The sequence below is a fragment of the Amblyraja radiata genome, chromosome 1 (genome assembly GCF_010909765.2).
Source record: "Amblyraja radiata isolate CabotCenter1 chromosome 1, sAmbRad1.1.pri, whole genome shotgun sequence".
Taxonomy (NCBI): domain Eukaryota; kingdom Metazoa; phylum Chordata; class Chondrichthyes; order Rajiformes; family Rajidae; genus Amblyraja; species Amblyraja radiata.
The window spans coordinates 169,435,189-169,451,849 of NC_045956.1; the positions used below are offsets into that span (position 1 = coordinate 169,435,189).

General features: G+C 46.9%; 1 protein-coding gene and 1 long non-coding RNA gene across 2 annotated transcripts in view; one reads left to right on the forward strand and one right to left on the reverse strand.

Moving 5' to 3' along the window:
• Positions 1 to 9,082, forward strand: fastkd5 (FAST kinase domains 5). Its single transcript, XM_033035169.1, is given in 3 exon segments — positions 1 to 87; positions 5,898 to 7,559; positions 7,561 to 9,082. Coding segments are annotated over 3 exon segments (2,625 nt in total). The 5' UTR covers positions 1 to 24; the 3' UTR covers positions 8,461 to 9,082.
• Positions 38 to 16,661, reverse strand: part of LOC116981963 — a 20,099-nt gene continuing 3,475 nt past the window's right edge. Inside the window, exons 2-3 of the long non-coding RNA XR_004414320.1 lie at positions 3,420 to 3,424; positions 38 to 80 (exon numbers count right to left, since the gene is read on the reverse strand). This is a non-coding gene — a long non-coding RNA (uncharacterized LOC116981963). The remainder of the gene's footprint in view (positions 81 to 3,419; positions 3,425 to 16,661) is intronic.

The window sequence follows — 16,661 nt, forward strand, 5'->3', positions numbered from 1 at the left end:
GGTTGGAGCCTGGGGCGTGTGCGCATGTGCGGGGACTCGGGCCGGCGAGGCCTGCGGAATCTACAATCACATCCAGGCGCCTTGCAGGTAACCGAGACGTTTCAATGGGGCGGCTGATCAAATTAGAGACGGCGATGATGTGGAGGCGGGTTCGGGGCTGGAGCAGGTTGCGGACGCGGGGAGTGTGGAATTGGTTCATGTGTTTAAACCCAGGGTCCGGTCAATGGGCCGCGGGCAGCGGACTGGTCGCCGTCTGTGGAGTCTCCTCGACCTCTGCTTTAGTCATATAGAGTGTACAGTGTGGAAACAGGCCCTTCGGCCCAACTTGCCCACACCGGCCAACATGTCCCAGCTACACTAGTCCCACCTGCCTGAGCTTGGTCCGTATCCCTCCAAACCTGTCCTATCCATGCTCTCTTCACCTCTATAACAATGTACTTGCTCACGTGAACTATGTCCACTGTCACATTGTCCAATTTCCTAAGAGTAAGTTAAGCTCTTGTAGCACCCTCTACATATTATTGCTCGAAGAGGCTTTCCTGAACACACTTAACAAATTCCACCCAGTCAAAACCCATGGCACTGTAGCAATCCCAGTCTATTGGGAAAATTTAAATACACCACAATGATGAGCCTATTGGTCTTGGAACTATCTGCAACCCCCTGGCATATTTGTTCCTCTAATTCCATTGACAATTTTGAGGCTGATAGTACATTTTCAACAAAGAGATCATCCCCTTTTTTATTTCTCAGCACCACCATATAGCCTCACTGGACAATCCTTCAGTATTATCTCCTACCACTGCTGTGATGTTCTCCTTAAGCCTTACCTGTCAGGTTTATGGCACTGAATTAACTGCAATTTAATCCAAATGCCTTTCCTTGCTCCCTGCCATGCTCCTGCCTTGCTTGTCTTCTGAACTTGCTGTCATTGACCTCTGTAAATAACTGTTACCGAATGTTGGTCGGCGTGGGCAGGTTGTGCCGAAGGGCCTGTTTCCACGCTGTATGGCTCTATGACCTGCCTCGATACTGTATTTGATCCCGTTTCCCCGACAATCAAAATTAAACCTTTACGAGTCGTCTTTGCTAATCCAACTACACACCAGGATATTGGTCTCTCTCCAGTTCAGGTGCAACCCATCCCTCAAGATTCTCAGGAATGAGCATAACTTGGTTCAAGTCTGTTTTTGTGGATTCTGAGGGCTGAATACAAAGAGAGATGCGCAGGCTCTACCTTAGTCATGACAGGAGCTCCTTGGCCTATTGTAAGTTTGGTGGATGGGGACTTCCTTCAAGGTTTATGCTGGGTTTCTATGTGCTCCATACTGAATTTTGGGTCAGTGATTACAAGAAGTGGGTAATGGTATTGCATGTAGAAACAATGAATTGCAGATGCTGATTTACAAAAATAGACAAAATGCAAGAGTGGGTTAGGCAGCATCTCTGATGAACTTGGATAGGTGATGTTTCGGGTCAGGACTCTTCTTTGTATCCATGTTCTCTAGATATGTTGCTTGACCCACTGATTTACTCCAGCACTCTGTCCTTTTGTGTAAGCCAGCAGTTCCTTGTTTCTAGTTAGTAATAGATGATGAAGGATTTTGATAAGAAAATGGTTGCCTAAAACTGGCGAATTTGATGTTCATACCATTGGGTTGTAAGGTACCTATAACATTGCATGTTTTCAAAGAGGCTTTTCCTATATCCATCAGGCAATCTTCTCCTGTAACATGGTTTGGAATAGAGTGCCTGTTTCAATAGTCTGGTGTCGGGCATTTGAATAATGTGCCCTGCCACTGAGAGTAATTAAGGCTTCAACGCTGGGCCTGTTGGCCAAGGAGAAGGTAGTTTGCTTAACCTGCTGCTGGGTTTTGAGGAGGCACCTTTGGTGGTATGAAAAGTTGTTGCCCAACATGCTTTTACCTTTCTTTCATTGTCGCCTTGATTATGGTGCAAAGGTGTTTTATTGTCACACGTACAGTAAAATTCCAATTTTGCATACAGTTCAGTAATAGTATTGCTATGCATAAGTAGAATCTTAGTTAAGTACAAGTGTATAGGAATAGTACACTGAGCCACTATACAAGAGTCGCCATATTTTGGTGCCAGTTTTCATGATTCAAATTATGTATAGGTCAAGTTCATTATACCAATTCTTTAAATAAAACAGACAATGGAACAAGTGCTGGAAGTGGATTGAGTCATGATTGCACCAGTTTTTGTCGTGCATGGTAATGGTAGGCCAAGTGTGCCACCCTTCAATGATATTTAAATTAAATCTATGAACTGGTTCTTTGGCATGGTATGGTGTGGCACTTTATTTGTTACATGTACCAATGTGCAGTGAAATTCATTTTTGTATACAGTTCAGTACAAGTATCACTATACATAAGCACTTAGATATAGACATAAAATGCTGGAGTAGCTCTGGAGAGAAGGAATGGGTGATGTTTCAGGTCGAGACCCTTCAGACCCTAGGCACTTAGATATATATTAGATAAGCATCTCAGATACAGTACACGTCTGTAGTAGCAGTACACTAAGACAGTATACAGAATCTCCAGTTTGGCGCCACTTATCATAATGGTTGACCATTACCATGGTAATGAGACAAATTAATTAGAGGTCTCCAGTCTTCCCGCTGTTTATTAGCTAGGAGAAAATCTTGAGAGTAGCCTGTAATTGAGTTCATAGTTGAATGGCCTGCTGGCTTGATACTGACCAGGTAGATTATTAGATGTGTAGGAAGGAACTGCGTTGTGTCCATAAACAGAACTAACAAAGCACTATTCTTCTGAAGGTACTTGCAGAGAGAAATTGTTTGGTCTGGTTTGATTACATTTTGCTCGGTTTTGGTAAGCGATGTAAGATGATTTTAAGACGCATCTCGAGAGTAGTTAGTGTCCTAGAAACTGTTACTTCCTTTTCATCTTTTATAATGAATGGGGGCTATTTACTTAAAAGAACACAAGAAACAGGAGCAGGAGAAAGCCATAATGTCCCTTTTAAGTTGATATCTTTGTTCAGTGAATTATTAGATCCCACTGTATAATGTTCCAGTATCTGTTTTATTCAAAGACATACAAAATGCTGGGATAACTCAGCGGGACAGGCAGCATCTCTGGATAGAAGGAATGGGTGATGTTTCGGGTCGAGATCCTTCTTCAGACTCCATTAGATGTGCCAGTTGAGTGAGCCATAGAAGGATACACAGCACAGAAACAGCCCCTTCGGCCCATCTTATCCTTGCCCACCTTGGCACTCTGGGTTTGTCCGATTTTTCTGTATTTGGTTCATATCCCTCTAAAGCCCTCCAGACATCTGTCCAAATGTCTTTTAAAAGTTATATTTGTTTCTGGCTCTATAACTTCTACTGGTAATTTGTTCCAGGTTCAGGCTACTCTCTGAGTGAAAACATTGCCTCTGATGTCACTCTTAAATTTCCCCATTCTCACCTTAAGCCTATGGTAATAATAATAATAATAATAATAATAATACATTATACTTATGGGCACCTTTCAAGGACTCTCAAGGACGCCTTACAAAATTTAGTAAACAGATTACAAAACATGTAAGCGGAATGAAACAAAACAAAAAAATAACAATAAATAAATAAATAAATAAATAGTGAAGACATCAACAATACACAATTCAAAGAGAGAGCAGCGGCAGCTAATCGCGCCAGCGTTCACTCTCCCTTCCGGCAGCCATCTTGGAAACGAAACAATAAGAATCTTTAACATAAAAACATCCCCCCACAATGGTTTCCATTATGAGGGAAGGCACAAAGTCCAGTCCCCAACCCCAGTTCACCCATAGTCGGGCCTATTGAGGCCTCCACAGTTGCCTCTACGGAGGCCCGATGTTCCAGGCCGTTCTCGCCGGGTGCTCTTGCATTGATGGGTGGCACACTTTTGATATTTGTATTTTAATTCCAGATTTATTTAATCAGCAGCATTTACATTTTGCTGCTGCTATGGTGGGATTTTAATTTGTATCTGTGGATCAATAGTCCAGGTATAATTAAAAACCTGTCTCATCTCACTCCTCTCCCATCAGGCAAGGGGTACAGATTGAGGGACAGTTTCTTCCCGGCTGTAATCAGATATCTGAATGGTCCTCTCTCATCAGCTAGAATGTAGTCCTGGGCTCCCATCTACCTCATTGGTGACCTTTGATCTATATTCAATTGGACTTTATCTTGCACTAAATGTTGTTTATCCCTTTATTCTTTATTAGTGTACTGTGGACGCCTTGATTGTAATCATGTATCGTCTTTTCATTGGCTGGATAGTTCCCCACTATACCTCTGTACACGTGACAATAATAAACTAAACTAAACTAAGCGACTGAACCACTGTTCTACTGAGCCCCATCTGTCAAAATTGCACACCTATGAAGAGGATGATTTTCTCGAGGACCTCACAGATGTGATAATTATCTTAAAGAATGGAAGCCATTCTGACTGTGGTAACTACTGAAGGCTTCCCTGTTGCCTGCCCCCAGGAGAAGTCATTGATGGGACTTTCCTCAGCTGCCTGTCACTGCTTCCTGAATCACTCTGGATTCTAACAATCCAGAGGCAAAATTGACATCTTCATTGTGCAACAACTCTGAGGGAGGTGCAGGGAGCAACTACAGCCACTACACAGATGGTCTTAATCACCTCGCCATAGACTTTGTAGTCAAAAGGGACAGTGGAATATCCTCCTCACATTTGGCAGAGATTTGTCTCCATTTCCAGTTACTTCATGACCGCCATCATGTTAACCAGTGGATCTTTCCTGCTGCGTTCTAACATTTGATCTCCCAACACATCTTCCTGAGTAAACTTTAATTTTAACAAGTAATGGGAAGCTGTTAACCTGCACAACTCCACCTCAGCACTGAAATTACTTAAACTGTACTCTGGAGATAACACTTGTGCCTGTGCACACTTGGTCAAGTGCCATCATTGCTTTCTTTGAATTATACGAGCCCTATGCTCCACATCTGCACAGCAAAAGACCTACACCAGCCTGCCCATACCTCCAACAATAAAGTTCATCTCCACAATGCACCCTAGAAAATGTGGGCCACGTCCTGTATCTCAGAATCCATGTCTCAGTGAAATCAGACATGTATGATGACGTTCACTACCATCACAGCCTTTGCCCCATTGAAGTATAGGGTATTTGAACATCAAGACCTCAGACCTGAGCAACAGTGATCTCTCTCCTCCTATACACTTATATGATCTGGACCAACAAGAGCAGACCTCTCAATGCATTGGAAAAAATATCACCAGACAATCCTCAAAATCCGCCAGGAGGGACCAATAAACAAACCAGTGTTGTCTTCCAGATCAACATCCCCAGTACTGAGAGTCTAGATATATTCGGTCTGCTGCATTAGAGTGATGAATGTTAAACTGCAGAAGATGCAAAAGGCACTGTCATCCATCAGATGCAAGTGGTCTGTTGGATATCAAAGTAGAATTGATAGTTGGAATGTATTTTGCTAGTTACTGTTTTCTTTAAAACAGAAGTTACCTATTAGACGTGTTTGCAGGTCCCCAAGGAGTACATGTTCAAAAGTTGTAGGACCAGAATTAGGCCATCCATCCCATCAGGTCTACTCCACCATTCAATCTTGATTGATCTATCTTTCCCTCTCAATCCCATTCTCCTACCTTCTCCCCATAACCCCCGAGATCCATACTGATCAAGAATCTGTCAATCTCCGTCGTAAAAATATCCATTGAATTGGCCTCCGCAGACTTCTGTGGCAATGGATTCCACACTCACCACTCTCTGACTAAAGAAATTCCTCCTTCCTTTCCCATGAAATTATTAATGATGTTGATCTTGGACATTCAAAGCATCAAACCACTTACTATTCTGCCTTTTTTTCAGTACTGGAGAGAGCCAAGTCCAGGTCCCCCACACTTCCCAGATATGGCTACAGTCAAATGCTGGAAGCTTCCCAGAAGAATCTACATTTGGCGAACATATTCAAAAACCAGTAGATGCACTGAAGCAACAAGAGATGAAGAAAAGAAAGTGAATGAAAGTAACAAGGCAGGTGGTGTAAGGTTTGCCGGGACCAATCTCTCCGTGCCCGGCACAGACTCAGTGAGGCTGGACTATAAAGTATGTTCCCTCCCTGCGGCATATGCCAGCATTAAAATCCAGGCGCAGCAGAATATTTCCAAGGAGACAGATGATTACAGGGACACTTTCCCACTTCTATTGGAACATGTTTCATCCAATGTGGGGATCAAGCAAGTGCGTAACACCTACATGGTGACTTGTTCTCGGCAGCTGTCCAGTGTCAGAAACACTCTGCTGAATCTATCTCATAGTAAGGCCAATGAAGAGCAGCTGGGTGATGCACAGTGGCATGTGACCTCAAAGGAAAAGCTGGATGTGGACAGTGTGGAGGTCTATGATACCAAAGAAGACCCTCGAGGGTTCCAGAAAATTGGAAGTGCCTACAAGGCTCTTTGTTACTGCGGCTCAGAACAGGGAGAGGCACTCTCCGTGCAAGAGGGGCAGAAGATCCTGAGTAATGTTTCCATCATGAAGAGCAGCCTGACCCCGGAGTGCATATCTGACTACTTGTGGCAGCTCAGCTGGCTGCCTGCCGATCAGCACACACAAGTGAAGGCAGATTCCCGCTTTGCAATGCTTTGTCAGTTCAGCTTAGACATTCAGGAAGCATTCACTTTGCCTCAGCTCCTCCGAATTCTCGAGGGTACGGTCCGCCTGGGGGTGCCCCCTGCCCACACGTTCCTGAAGGCCTACGAGGCCGAGTTCTGCCGCCGGGTGTGGGATATGGACTTTGATCAGCTCTTGTTCACAGCCGACCTGTGGCGCTGCCTGGGGCGCAGCGTGCCGCGGTACATGGGACTTCTCCTGAGCTACGCGGACTTGCGCTGGAAGGAGTTGACCATGCCCCAGCTGGTTCAGCTCCTCTACATCATCGGAGAAAGTCGCCGGGCCCCTCCGGATCTCATGCAGAAACTGGAACTGCTGCTCTCCACGCACTTGGATCGGATGAACATGGAGGACGTCGGAACTGCGTGCCTGGGTTTCTTCAAGTCAAAAAATGGATTTTCGGAGCAGCTGATGCAAAGAATCGGTGACAAGGTTGCTGCAAAGATGGAGGATATTAGCAATTATAGCTTGGTGAACGTGATGAAAATGTTCCGTTACACGCACCAGAGCCACTTGCCGTTCTTGGAGCGTCTAGGGGAGGTGGCAGCTGAGCGCATTCCCACTATTGGCACGCAGGGAGTGATGCATATTGTGCTGGCATGTGCAGCATTGCACTATCGAGACAGCCGTATCTTGGACGCTGTCGCTGCAAAGGTGCCTTCAAAGGTACAGCATTGCAGGAGCAAAGATGTCGCCAAATACCTCTGGTCCTTCGCGGCTCTGAACTATGAGCCCAACAATGCTGTGGACTTCTTCTCCAGCCTAACTGAGCAGCTGCACCACAAAATGCAGGAGTTTCAGCGTTTCCCGGAGCATTTTCTGACCTCGTTGTTGGCGCTGGCGTTTACTCAACGCTTCCCCTCACGATCTCATCGACATCGCTCTGAGTCCGCAGTTTGTGAAGCTAGCAACGGAAGGGAGTCCATTTGAGCTGAAGAAAGACCTCTTCACGCTCGACGGCACGGTGGCAATTGAGTGCCCCGATTACGGAGGTCATCGTCTCCCACTGCTGTTGCAGCAAGAAGTCACAGAAATGCTCTGGAGTTTTGCCAAGCAGGATATCTGTGTGAAGCCTGAGATGGTGGAAGCTGCCACTTTGCTGCAAATTATGCTGGGCGGCCCTCAGTTTGTAAAGAACCATATGATTTTGCCCCATACTAGGTCAGCTGATCTAGAGGTGCATTTTGACCCATTTGGCAAGCCGCTTCCATTTAACACAGTAGCTTCGCGGAACGAGGTGCAAAAACTCGAGTTGAAGTTCAACAGCGTTCAGGTCACCGATGAGTTAATTTCCCAAATTGCAAAATGCAGAGTCAGCAGGTCCACTTTAAAAGATGACCCTGACAGCTCAGGTGTGGGAGAAGATGTGGACATTGTTAAAACTTTACACAACACTGAAGATATAAAAGAAAGAAACCACGTGAGATTAAATATAAAGCAATTTAGAAATGATGTGGCCCTTACCAACAGTCTCCTCAGCTCACTGACTAACTCAAATACTGTGGACAAAAAAACTGCTTGCCAGCCCAAGGAACGATCAGAAATAAAAAAACTTGCCATTCAGGTGTCCAACCGCAACCACTACTGCCACAGTTCCAACATCCTCCTGGGGCTGCACAGCATGAAGAGGAGGCAGCTGGCACGAGTAGGCTATGTGGTCATAGAGCTTCCATATTGGGAGTGGGTCCCTTTACTTAAAAGGACTCGCTCTGAGAAAATAGCCTACTTGCATCAGAAACTCTACAATGTACTGGATTGAAGTAAAACACGCCTTCTTGAAAGGAGATCATGTCTCTCAGGCCAGAATTTAACGTTCATAAATTCCTGAGTTTAATGCAATTAAATGCAAAAAAAGTCAACTATTTATTCCATGTCAAGCTCCTTGCTCCGTGTCATGAAAATAAAACGTTATGGGAATCTATTGGTGAACACCAGACACAATTAAATTAATGGAATATATACAATATTCCATCATTAATGAGTATTATGAAATATTTTTATTTATTATTATACAGTAGCTTGAAAACTATTCTGTAGGTCGGGTCATTTGTAACCTGGGGATATATTTCTGTGCATTCGTATTACTAATGCACAAATACAGTGTTCATGGTGATTAACAAGCCTGGTAATTCTGAATCTTTTCAACATATTGTCACAGTTCTGAAATCTCATCACTAACATGAGGGACCTAGAATCTATGAGGGTTTTCTGATTTATTGTAAATGTACCTACATTTGTTTCATGTAAATAAATGGTCAAAATTGTTGCCAAAGAACTGTGTTCATTTTTTTGGGAGATGCGAATGATAGTTTGGATAATTGTGGGAGAAATGAGTTATTTTCTTATTCTGTACATAATTGCCTATTAAAATAATAAACTTGCTTAGTGGGTTCAGAATATTAATTGGCAAAAGAGTCGGTTCTTTACGCAGCAAAATTCTACAGACTGCATGTGTAAATATGCAAAAGGAATTTCACTGTGCTGTTGTGACAAATAAAGCAGCATTGAAATAAATCACCATTGAAACAATTTCAGTCAAACCGCACTTCTGAAAATATGACAAAAGTAGAAATCTATAAATTAAATTATAAAAATGAAATCCATGTCCTTCTTGGGATGCGGATGACACAAATTGCGGATGACACGAAGCTGGGGGGCAGTGTTAGCTGTGAGGAGGATGCTAGGAGGCTGCAAGGTGACTTGGATAGGCTGGGTGAGTGGGCAAATGCATGGCAGATACAGTATAATGTGGATAAATGTGAGGTTATCCACTTTGGTGGCAAAAACAGGAAAGTAGACTATTATCTGAATGGTGGCCGATTAGGAAAAGGGGAGATGCAACGAGACCTGGGTACACCAGTCATTGAAAGTAGGCATGCAGGTGCAGCAGGCAGTGAAGGAAGCGAATGGTATGTTAGCATTCATAGCAAAAGGATTTGAGTGTAGGAGCAGGGAGGTTCTACTGCAGTTGTACATGGTCTTGGTGAGACCACATCTGGAGTATTGCGTACAGTTTTGATCTCCAAATCTGAGGAAAGACATTCTTGCCATAGAGGGAGTACAGAGAAGGTTCACCAGACTGATTCCTGGGATGTCGGGACTATCATGAAAAAAGACTGGATAGACTCGGCTTGTACACGCTAGAATTTAGAAGATTGAGGGGGGATCTTATAGAAACTTACAAAATTCTTAAGGTTTTCAAGAAGAAGGGTTTCGGCCCGAAACGTCGCCTATTTCCTTCGCTCCATAGATGCTGCTGCACCCGCTGAGTTTCTCCAGCATTTTTGTGTACCAGGCTAGATGCAGGAAGATTATTCCCGATGTTGGGGAAGTCCAGGACAAGGGGTCACAGTTTAAGGATAAATTAGAAAATTTTTAGTACTGAGATGAGAAAAACATTTTTTACACAGAGAGTGGTGAATCTCTGGAACTCTCTGCCACAGAAGGTAGTTGAGGCCAGTTCATTGGCTATATTTAAGAGGGAGTTAGATGTGGCCCTTGTGGCTAAAGGGATCAGGGGGTATGGAGAGAAGGCGGGTACAGGATACTGAGTTGGATGATCAGCCATGATCATATTGAATGGCGGTGCAGGCTCGAAGGGCCGAATGGCCTACTCCTGCACCTATTTTCTATGTTTCTCTATCCAACAATGTAGCATTTTGTTTGTACTTTCAGGTCCTCAATTTCAATATTGATATTCTCAGTAAGTATGTCGGCTGTTTGCAGCAAGCGGTATTGAATTTTTCTGCCTTTGAATTGCCAATTGCTGTCAGTTTGCAATCCCGAGTACTTATAAAGTGGTCAAAAAAGGAACGTCAAATTTAGCATGTCTTGTTGCATGCCAGATCACTTGTCCCTACATATTTCCACAGAAACCTCAAGTTGCAACAGAATATGATCAAAGCTCTTTTATGTAGATGTGAGTGATATTTCATCACCAGTTGCAGTGAGTACCTTGCCCATCTTTACTGTTTGAATAAAGGTTGTAATACAACAGCAGAGATAAAAGGGCAAAAGCTTGACTGAAAACCATATGATTCTCAGATTCATCCTCAAGTCATTTCATGTCTGCATGACTGATCCAAGTCTATGGTCAAATCTATGGTCTACTAGACCAATGGCAGACCCGTTGGGTCTGCTCCCCCAACGCAGCCGTTCCCTACCCGTAGCCCCCACTGGGGGGGGGGGGGCGGCATCACACACACTAACCACCCCCACACACAGAGTTGGAAAAGTGTATAAAGATCGTTCCCTACCTGTAGCCCCCAGGGGAGACGTGGTCGTCGAAGTCGGGTCCCGGCCGTCTTAAAATAGCGTATCTTGAAGTCGTCGAAGTCGGGTCCGTCTCGGCAACGCGGGGGGGGGGGGGGTGGCGGGGCGGCATCACACACACGAAGCATCCCCACACACTGAGCCTTAAAAGTGTAATGCCCCAACGCAGCCGTTCCCTACCCATAGCCCCCACGGGAGACGTGGTCCTCGAAGTAGAGCCGTTCCTGAAAGGCCGTTTGTAAATGGCGTCGCTTGAGGTTGGGCTGCGGGCGCCAGCAGCCGTTATGGTCGCTGGCCAGCAGGAGGCGACAAAATGAGTGAGCGGGGGGGGGGGGGGGAGAAGGTTTTAATGAAACAAATGGAGATAAACATAACAAAATCTAATGAGGAGTGGATAGTTGGAAGGGAAAGTGAAATGTCTACCGAAATGGCTGCTTGTATGGGTGAGAAGCCAGTTTATTTTTGAAAAACGGGGGGGTGGGGGGGGGGGGAGAAGGATTTGATCAAAAACGTGTACTTAAACACGACAAAATGTAATGAGGAGCGGATACTTAGAAAGAAAAGGGAAATCTCTACCGAAATGGAAAAGATCTCGGAGATTGAGCGTGTGGATTTGGCGTGGCAATGAATCAAAGGAAAAAATGCAGCCGGAAGATTCCGATTGGACATCTGCGAGCATCGGCCATTCCGATTGGACATCTGCGAGCATCGGCCAGTCCGATTGGAGATCTGCGAGTATTGGGCAGGAATCAAAAGGCAGAAAGGCAGCCGGACGGATAGCCCGAGAGTTTTATAGATATACTAGACCAAGTGCAGACCCGTTGGGTCTGTTTCCCCAACGGCGTTTGCGGGGGGGGTGGGGGGGGCGGGGGGTTGAGAAGAGGGGAGGGAGGGGAGAGGAGGAGGAGGAAACGGGATAGATTTGGGAGGGAAAGGAGAGCGGGGTAGGGGGTGAGAGATGGGGAGAGAGATGTCGGGAGGGGGGATTGGGGAGGAGGGGGGGAGAGGGAGAGGGGTGGGGGAGAGAGGGGAAAGAGTGGGGAGGGAGAGTGGAGGGGAAGGGGGAGAGAAGTGGTAGTGTGGGGGGGGAGGGAGGGAGGGGTAGGGGGAGTGATGTACCTGCCTTCTCTCCATACCCCCTGATCCCTTTAGCCAACGCAGCCATTCCCTACCCGTAGCCCCCACTGGGGGGGGGGGCGGCATCACACACAATAACCACCCCCACACACAGAGTTGGAAAAGTGTATAAAGACCGTTCCCTACCTGTAGCCCCCAGCGGAGACGTGGTCGTCGAAGTCGGGTCCCGGCCGTCTTAAAATAGCGTATCTTGAAGTCGTTGAAGTCGGGTCCGTCTCGGCAACGCGGGGGGGGGGGGGTGGGGTGGCGGGGTGGCATCACACACACGAAGCATCCCCACACACAGAGCCTTAAAAGTGTAATGCCCCAACGCAGCCGTTGCCTACCCGTAGCCCCCACGGGAGACGTGGTCCTCGAAGTAGAGCCGTTCCCGAAAGGCAGTTTTTAAATGGCGTCGCTTGAGGTTGTGCTGCGGGCGCCAGCAGCCGTTATGGTCGCTGGCCAGCAGGAGGCGACAAAATGAGTGAGTGGGGGGGGGAGAAGGTTTTAATGAAAAAAATGGACATAAACATAACGAAATGTAATGAGGAGTGGATAGCTGGAAGGGAAAGTGAAATGTCTACCGAAATGGCTGCTTGTATGGGTGAGATGCCAGTTTATTTTTGAAAGACTGGGGGGTGGGGGGGGGGGGGGGGGGGGGGGAGAAGGATTTGATTAAAACGTGTACTTACGACGAAATGTAATGAGCGGGTACTTTGAAAGAAAAGTGAAATATCTACCGAAATGGAAAAGATGTCGGTGAATCTGCTTTCCCCCTTATCCTTAAACTTTGACCCCTTGTTCTGGTCTTCCCCAACATCCGGAACAATCTTTCTGCATCTAGCCTGTCCAACCCCTTAAGAATTTTATACGTTTTTATAAGATACCCCCTTAATCTTCTAAAATCTAGCGAGTACAAGCCGAGTCTATCCAGTCTTTCTTCATATGAAAGTTCTGACATCCCTGGAATCACTGGTGAACCTTCTCTGTACTCCCTCTCTATGGCAACGATGTCTTTGAGCATTGGGCATTGTGACATCACACAATGGAACGTTCACCATTGGCTGAGGCTCCTGCATAGGCATATGTAAATGAATCCATTCCGATTGGACATATGTGAACATTGGGCATTGTGACATCACACGATGGAACGTTCACCAGGGGCTGGGGCTGGTGCAGCTTCTGTGGGTGTGAAACCAGTTTAGTTTTGAAATATTGGGGGGGGAAGGATTTGATTAAAAACGTGTACCTAAACACGACGAAATGTAATGAGGAGCGGATACTTAGAAAGAAAAGTGAAATCTCTACCGAAATGGAAAAGACGTCGGCGATTCTGTGTCCGGTTTCGGAGTTGCAGGGAATCAAAGGAAGAAATGCGGCCGGAAGCCGTACATGTAAATGGATCCGTCGGGCATTGCGATTGGACGTCTGCGAGCATCGGGCATTGTGACATCGCACGGCGGGAACGAATCGAAAGGCAGAAAGGCAGCCGGACGGATGGGGCTAGAGTTTTAATATATAACTAGACCAAGTGCAGACCCGTTGGGTCTGTTTCCCCAACGGCGTTTTGCAGGGGGGGGGGGGAGGGGGGGCTGCGGCATCAAACTCATATTAACCAACCCCCAAACACACAGGTGGGGGGAGGGAGGGGGATGTGAAGAGGGGAGGGAGGGGAGAGGAGGTGGAGGAAATGGGACAGATTTGGGAGGGAAAGGAGAGCGGGGTAGGGGGTGAGAGAGGGGGATGGGGAGAGAGATGGTGGAGGGGGAGGATGGGGAGGTAGGGAAGGAGGGAGGGAGGGGGAGAGGGGTGGGGGAGAGAGGGGAAAGAGTGGGGAGGGAGGTGGAGAGGGGTAGGGGGAGTGATGGAAGAGGGACAGAGGGGTAGGAGGAAGGGGGTGGCGTAGAGAGGGAAGGGGGTGGGGGAGAGAGGGATGGGTGGGAGAGGGGTGCGGAGAGGGAAACATAGAACCATTGAAATTAAGTGCAGGAGTAGGCCATTCGGCCCTTCGAGCCTGCACCACCATTCAATATGATCGTGGCTGATCATCCAACTCAGTATCCTGTACCTGCCTTCTCTCCATACCCCCTGATCCCTTTAGCCACAAGGACCACATCTAACTCCCTCTTAAATACAGCCAATGAACAGGCCTCAACTACCTTCTGTGCCAGTGAATTCCAGAGATTCACCACTCTCTGTGTGAAAAATGTTTTTCTCATCTCGGTCCTAAAAGATTTACCCCTTATCCTTAAACTGTGACCCCTTGTTCTGGACTTCCCCAACATCTGGAACAATCTTCCTGCATCTAGCCTGTCCAACCCCTTAAGAATTTTGTAAGTTTCTATAAGATACCCCCTCAATCTTCTAAATTCTAGCATGTACAAGCCGAGTCTATCCAGTCTTTCGTCATATGAAAGTCCTGACATCCCAGGAATCAGCCTGGTGAACCTTCTCTGTACTCCCTCTATGGCAACAATGTATTTGAACATTGGGCATTGTGACATCACACGATGGAACGTTCACCAGGGGCTGGGGCTGGTGCTGATTCTATGGGTGAGAAGCCAGTTTATTTTTGAAATATTGGGGGGGGGTGTGGGTTAGGATTTGATTAAAAACGTGTACTTAAACACGACGACCAATGGCAAACCCGTTGGGTCTGATCCCCCAACGCAGCCGTTCCCTACCCGTAGCCCCCACTGGGGGGGGGTGGGGGGCGGCATCACACACACTAACCACCCCCACACACAGAGTTGGAAAAGTGTATAAAGACCGTTCCCTACCTGTAGCCCCCAGGGGAGACGTGGTCGTCGAAGTCGGGTTCCGGCCGTCTTAAAATAGCGTATCTTGAAGTCGTCGAAGTCGGGTCCGTCTCGGCAACGCGGGGGGGGGGGGGGGGTGGGGCGGGGCGGCATCACACACACAAAGCATCCCCACACACAGAGCCTTAAAAGTGTAATGCCCCAACACAGCCGTTGCCTACCCGTAGCCCCCACGGGAGACGTGGTCCTCGAAGTAGAGCCGTCACCGAAAGGCCGTTTTTAAATGGCGTCGCTTGAAGTTGTGCTGCGGGCGCCAGCAGCCGTTATGGTCGCTGGCCAGCAGGAGGCGACAAAATGAGTGAGGGGGAGGGGGGGGGGGGTGGAGAAGGTTTTAATGAAAAAAATGGACATAAACATAACGAAATGTAATGAGGAGTGGATAGCTGGAAGGGAAAGTGAAATGTCTACCGAAATGGCTGCTTGTATGGGGGAGAAGCCAGTTTGTATTTGAAAAACTGGGGGGGGGGGGGAGAAGGCATTACACTTTTGCGTATGTGAGCATTGGGCATTGTGACATCACACGTTGGAACGTTCAGCAGGGGCTGGGGCTGGTGAAGCTTCTGTGGGTGTGAAGCCAGTTTAGTTTTGAAATATTGGGGGGGGGGGGGAAGGATTTGATTAAAAACGTGTACGTAAACACGACAAAATGTAATAAGGAGCGGATACTTTGAAAGAAAAGTGAAATCTCTACCGAAATGGAAAAGATGTCGGCGATTCTGCTTTACCCCTTATCCTTAAACTTTGACCCCTTGTTCTGGTCTTCACCAACATCCGGAACAATCATCCTGCATCTAGCCTGTCCAACCCATTAAGAATTTTAAACGTTTCTATAAGATACCCCCTCAATCTTCTAAAATCTAGCGAGTACAAGGCGAGTCTATCCAGTCTTTCTTCATATGAAAGTCCTGACATCCCAGGAATCAGCCTGGTGAACCTTCTCTGTACTCCCTCTATGGCAACGATGACTTTGAGCATTGGGCATTGTGACATCACACGATGGAACGTTCAGCAGGTGCTGAAGCTGAATCTATGAGTGAGAAGTCAGTTTAGTTTTGAAATATTGGGGGGGGGGGGGAAGGATTTGATTAAAAACATGTACTTAAACACGACGGAATGTAATGAGGAGCGCATACTTAGAAAGAAAAGCGAAATCTCTGACGAAGTGGAAAAGACGTGGGCGGTCCTGCGGCCCCCAATAGCCCCCAATGGGGGGGGGGGGGGGGGGGGCCTCACACACACTAACCACCCCCACACACAGAGTTGGAAAAGTGCATAAAGACCGTTCCCTACCTGTAGCCCCCAGGGGAGATTTGGTCGTCGAAGTCGGGTCCCTGCCGTCTTAAAATAGCGTATCTTGAAGTCGTCGAAGTCGGGTCCGTCTCGGCAACGCGTGGGGGGGGTGGTGGGGGGGTTTGCGGTGCGGCATCACACACACGAAGCTTCGACACACACAGAGCCTTAAAAGTGTAAATGCCCGACCTCTTTTCCGTTTTTCTCTAATTTAATTAAGATGTGCAGGTGGTGTTCTTATCGAGGTTCAGGGGTGAATGACGTAAATATTTTCACACAATATGGGAACATCTCATGTTGTCTTGAAGGCTCCTCGGCCCACATCTGACTCTCTGTACTGTCACTATGGCAACGATGTCTATGAGCACTGGGCATTGTGACATCACACGATGGAACGTTCACCATTGGCTGGGGCTCCTGCATAGGCATATGTAAATGGGTCCATTCCGATTGGGCATCTGTG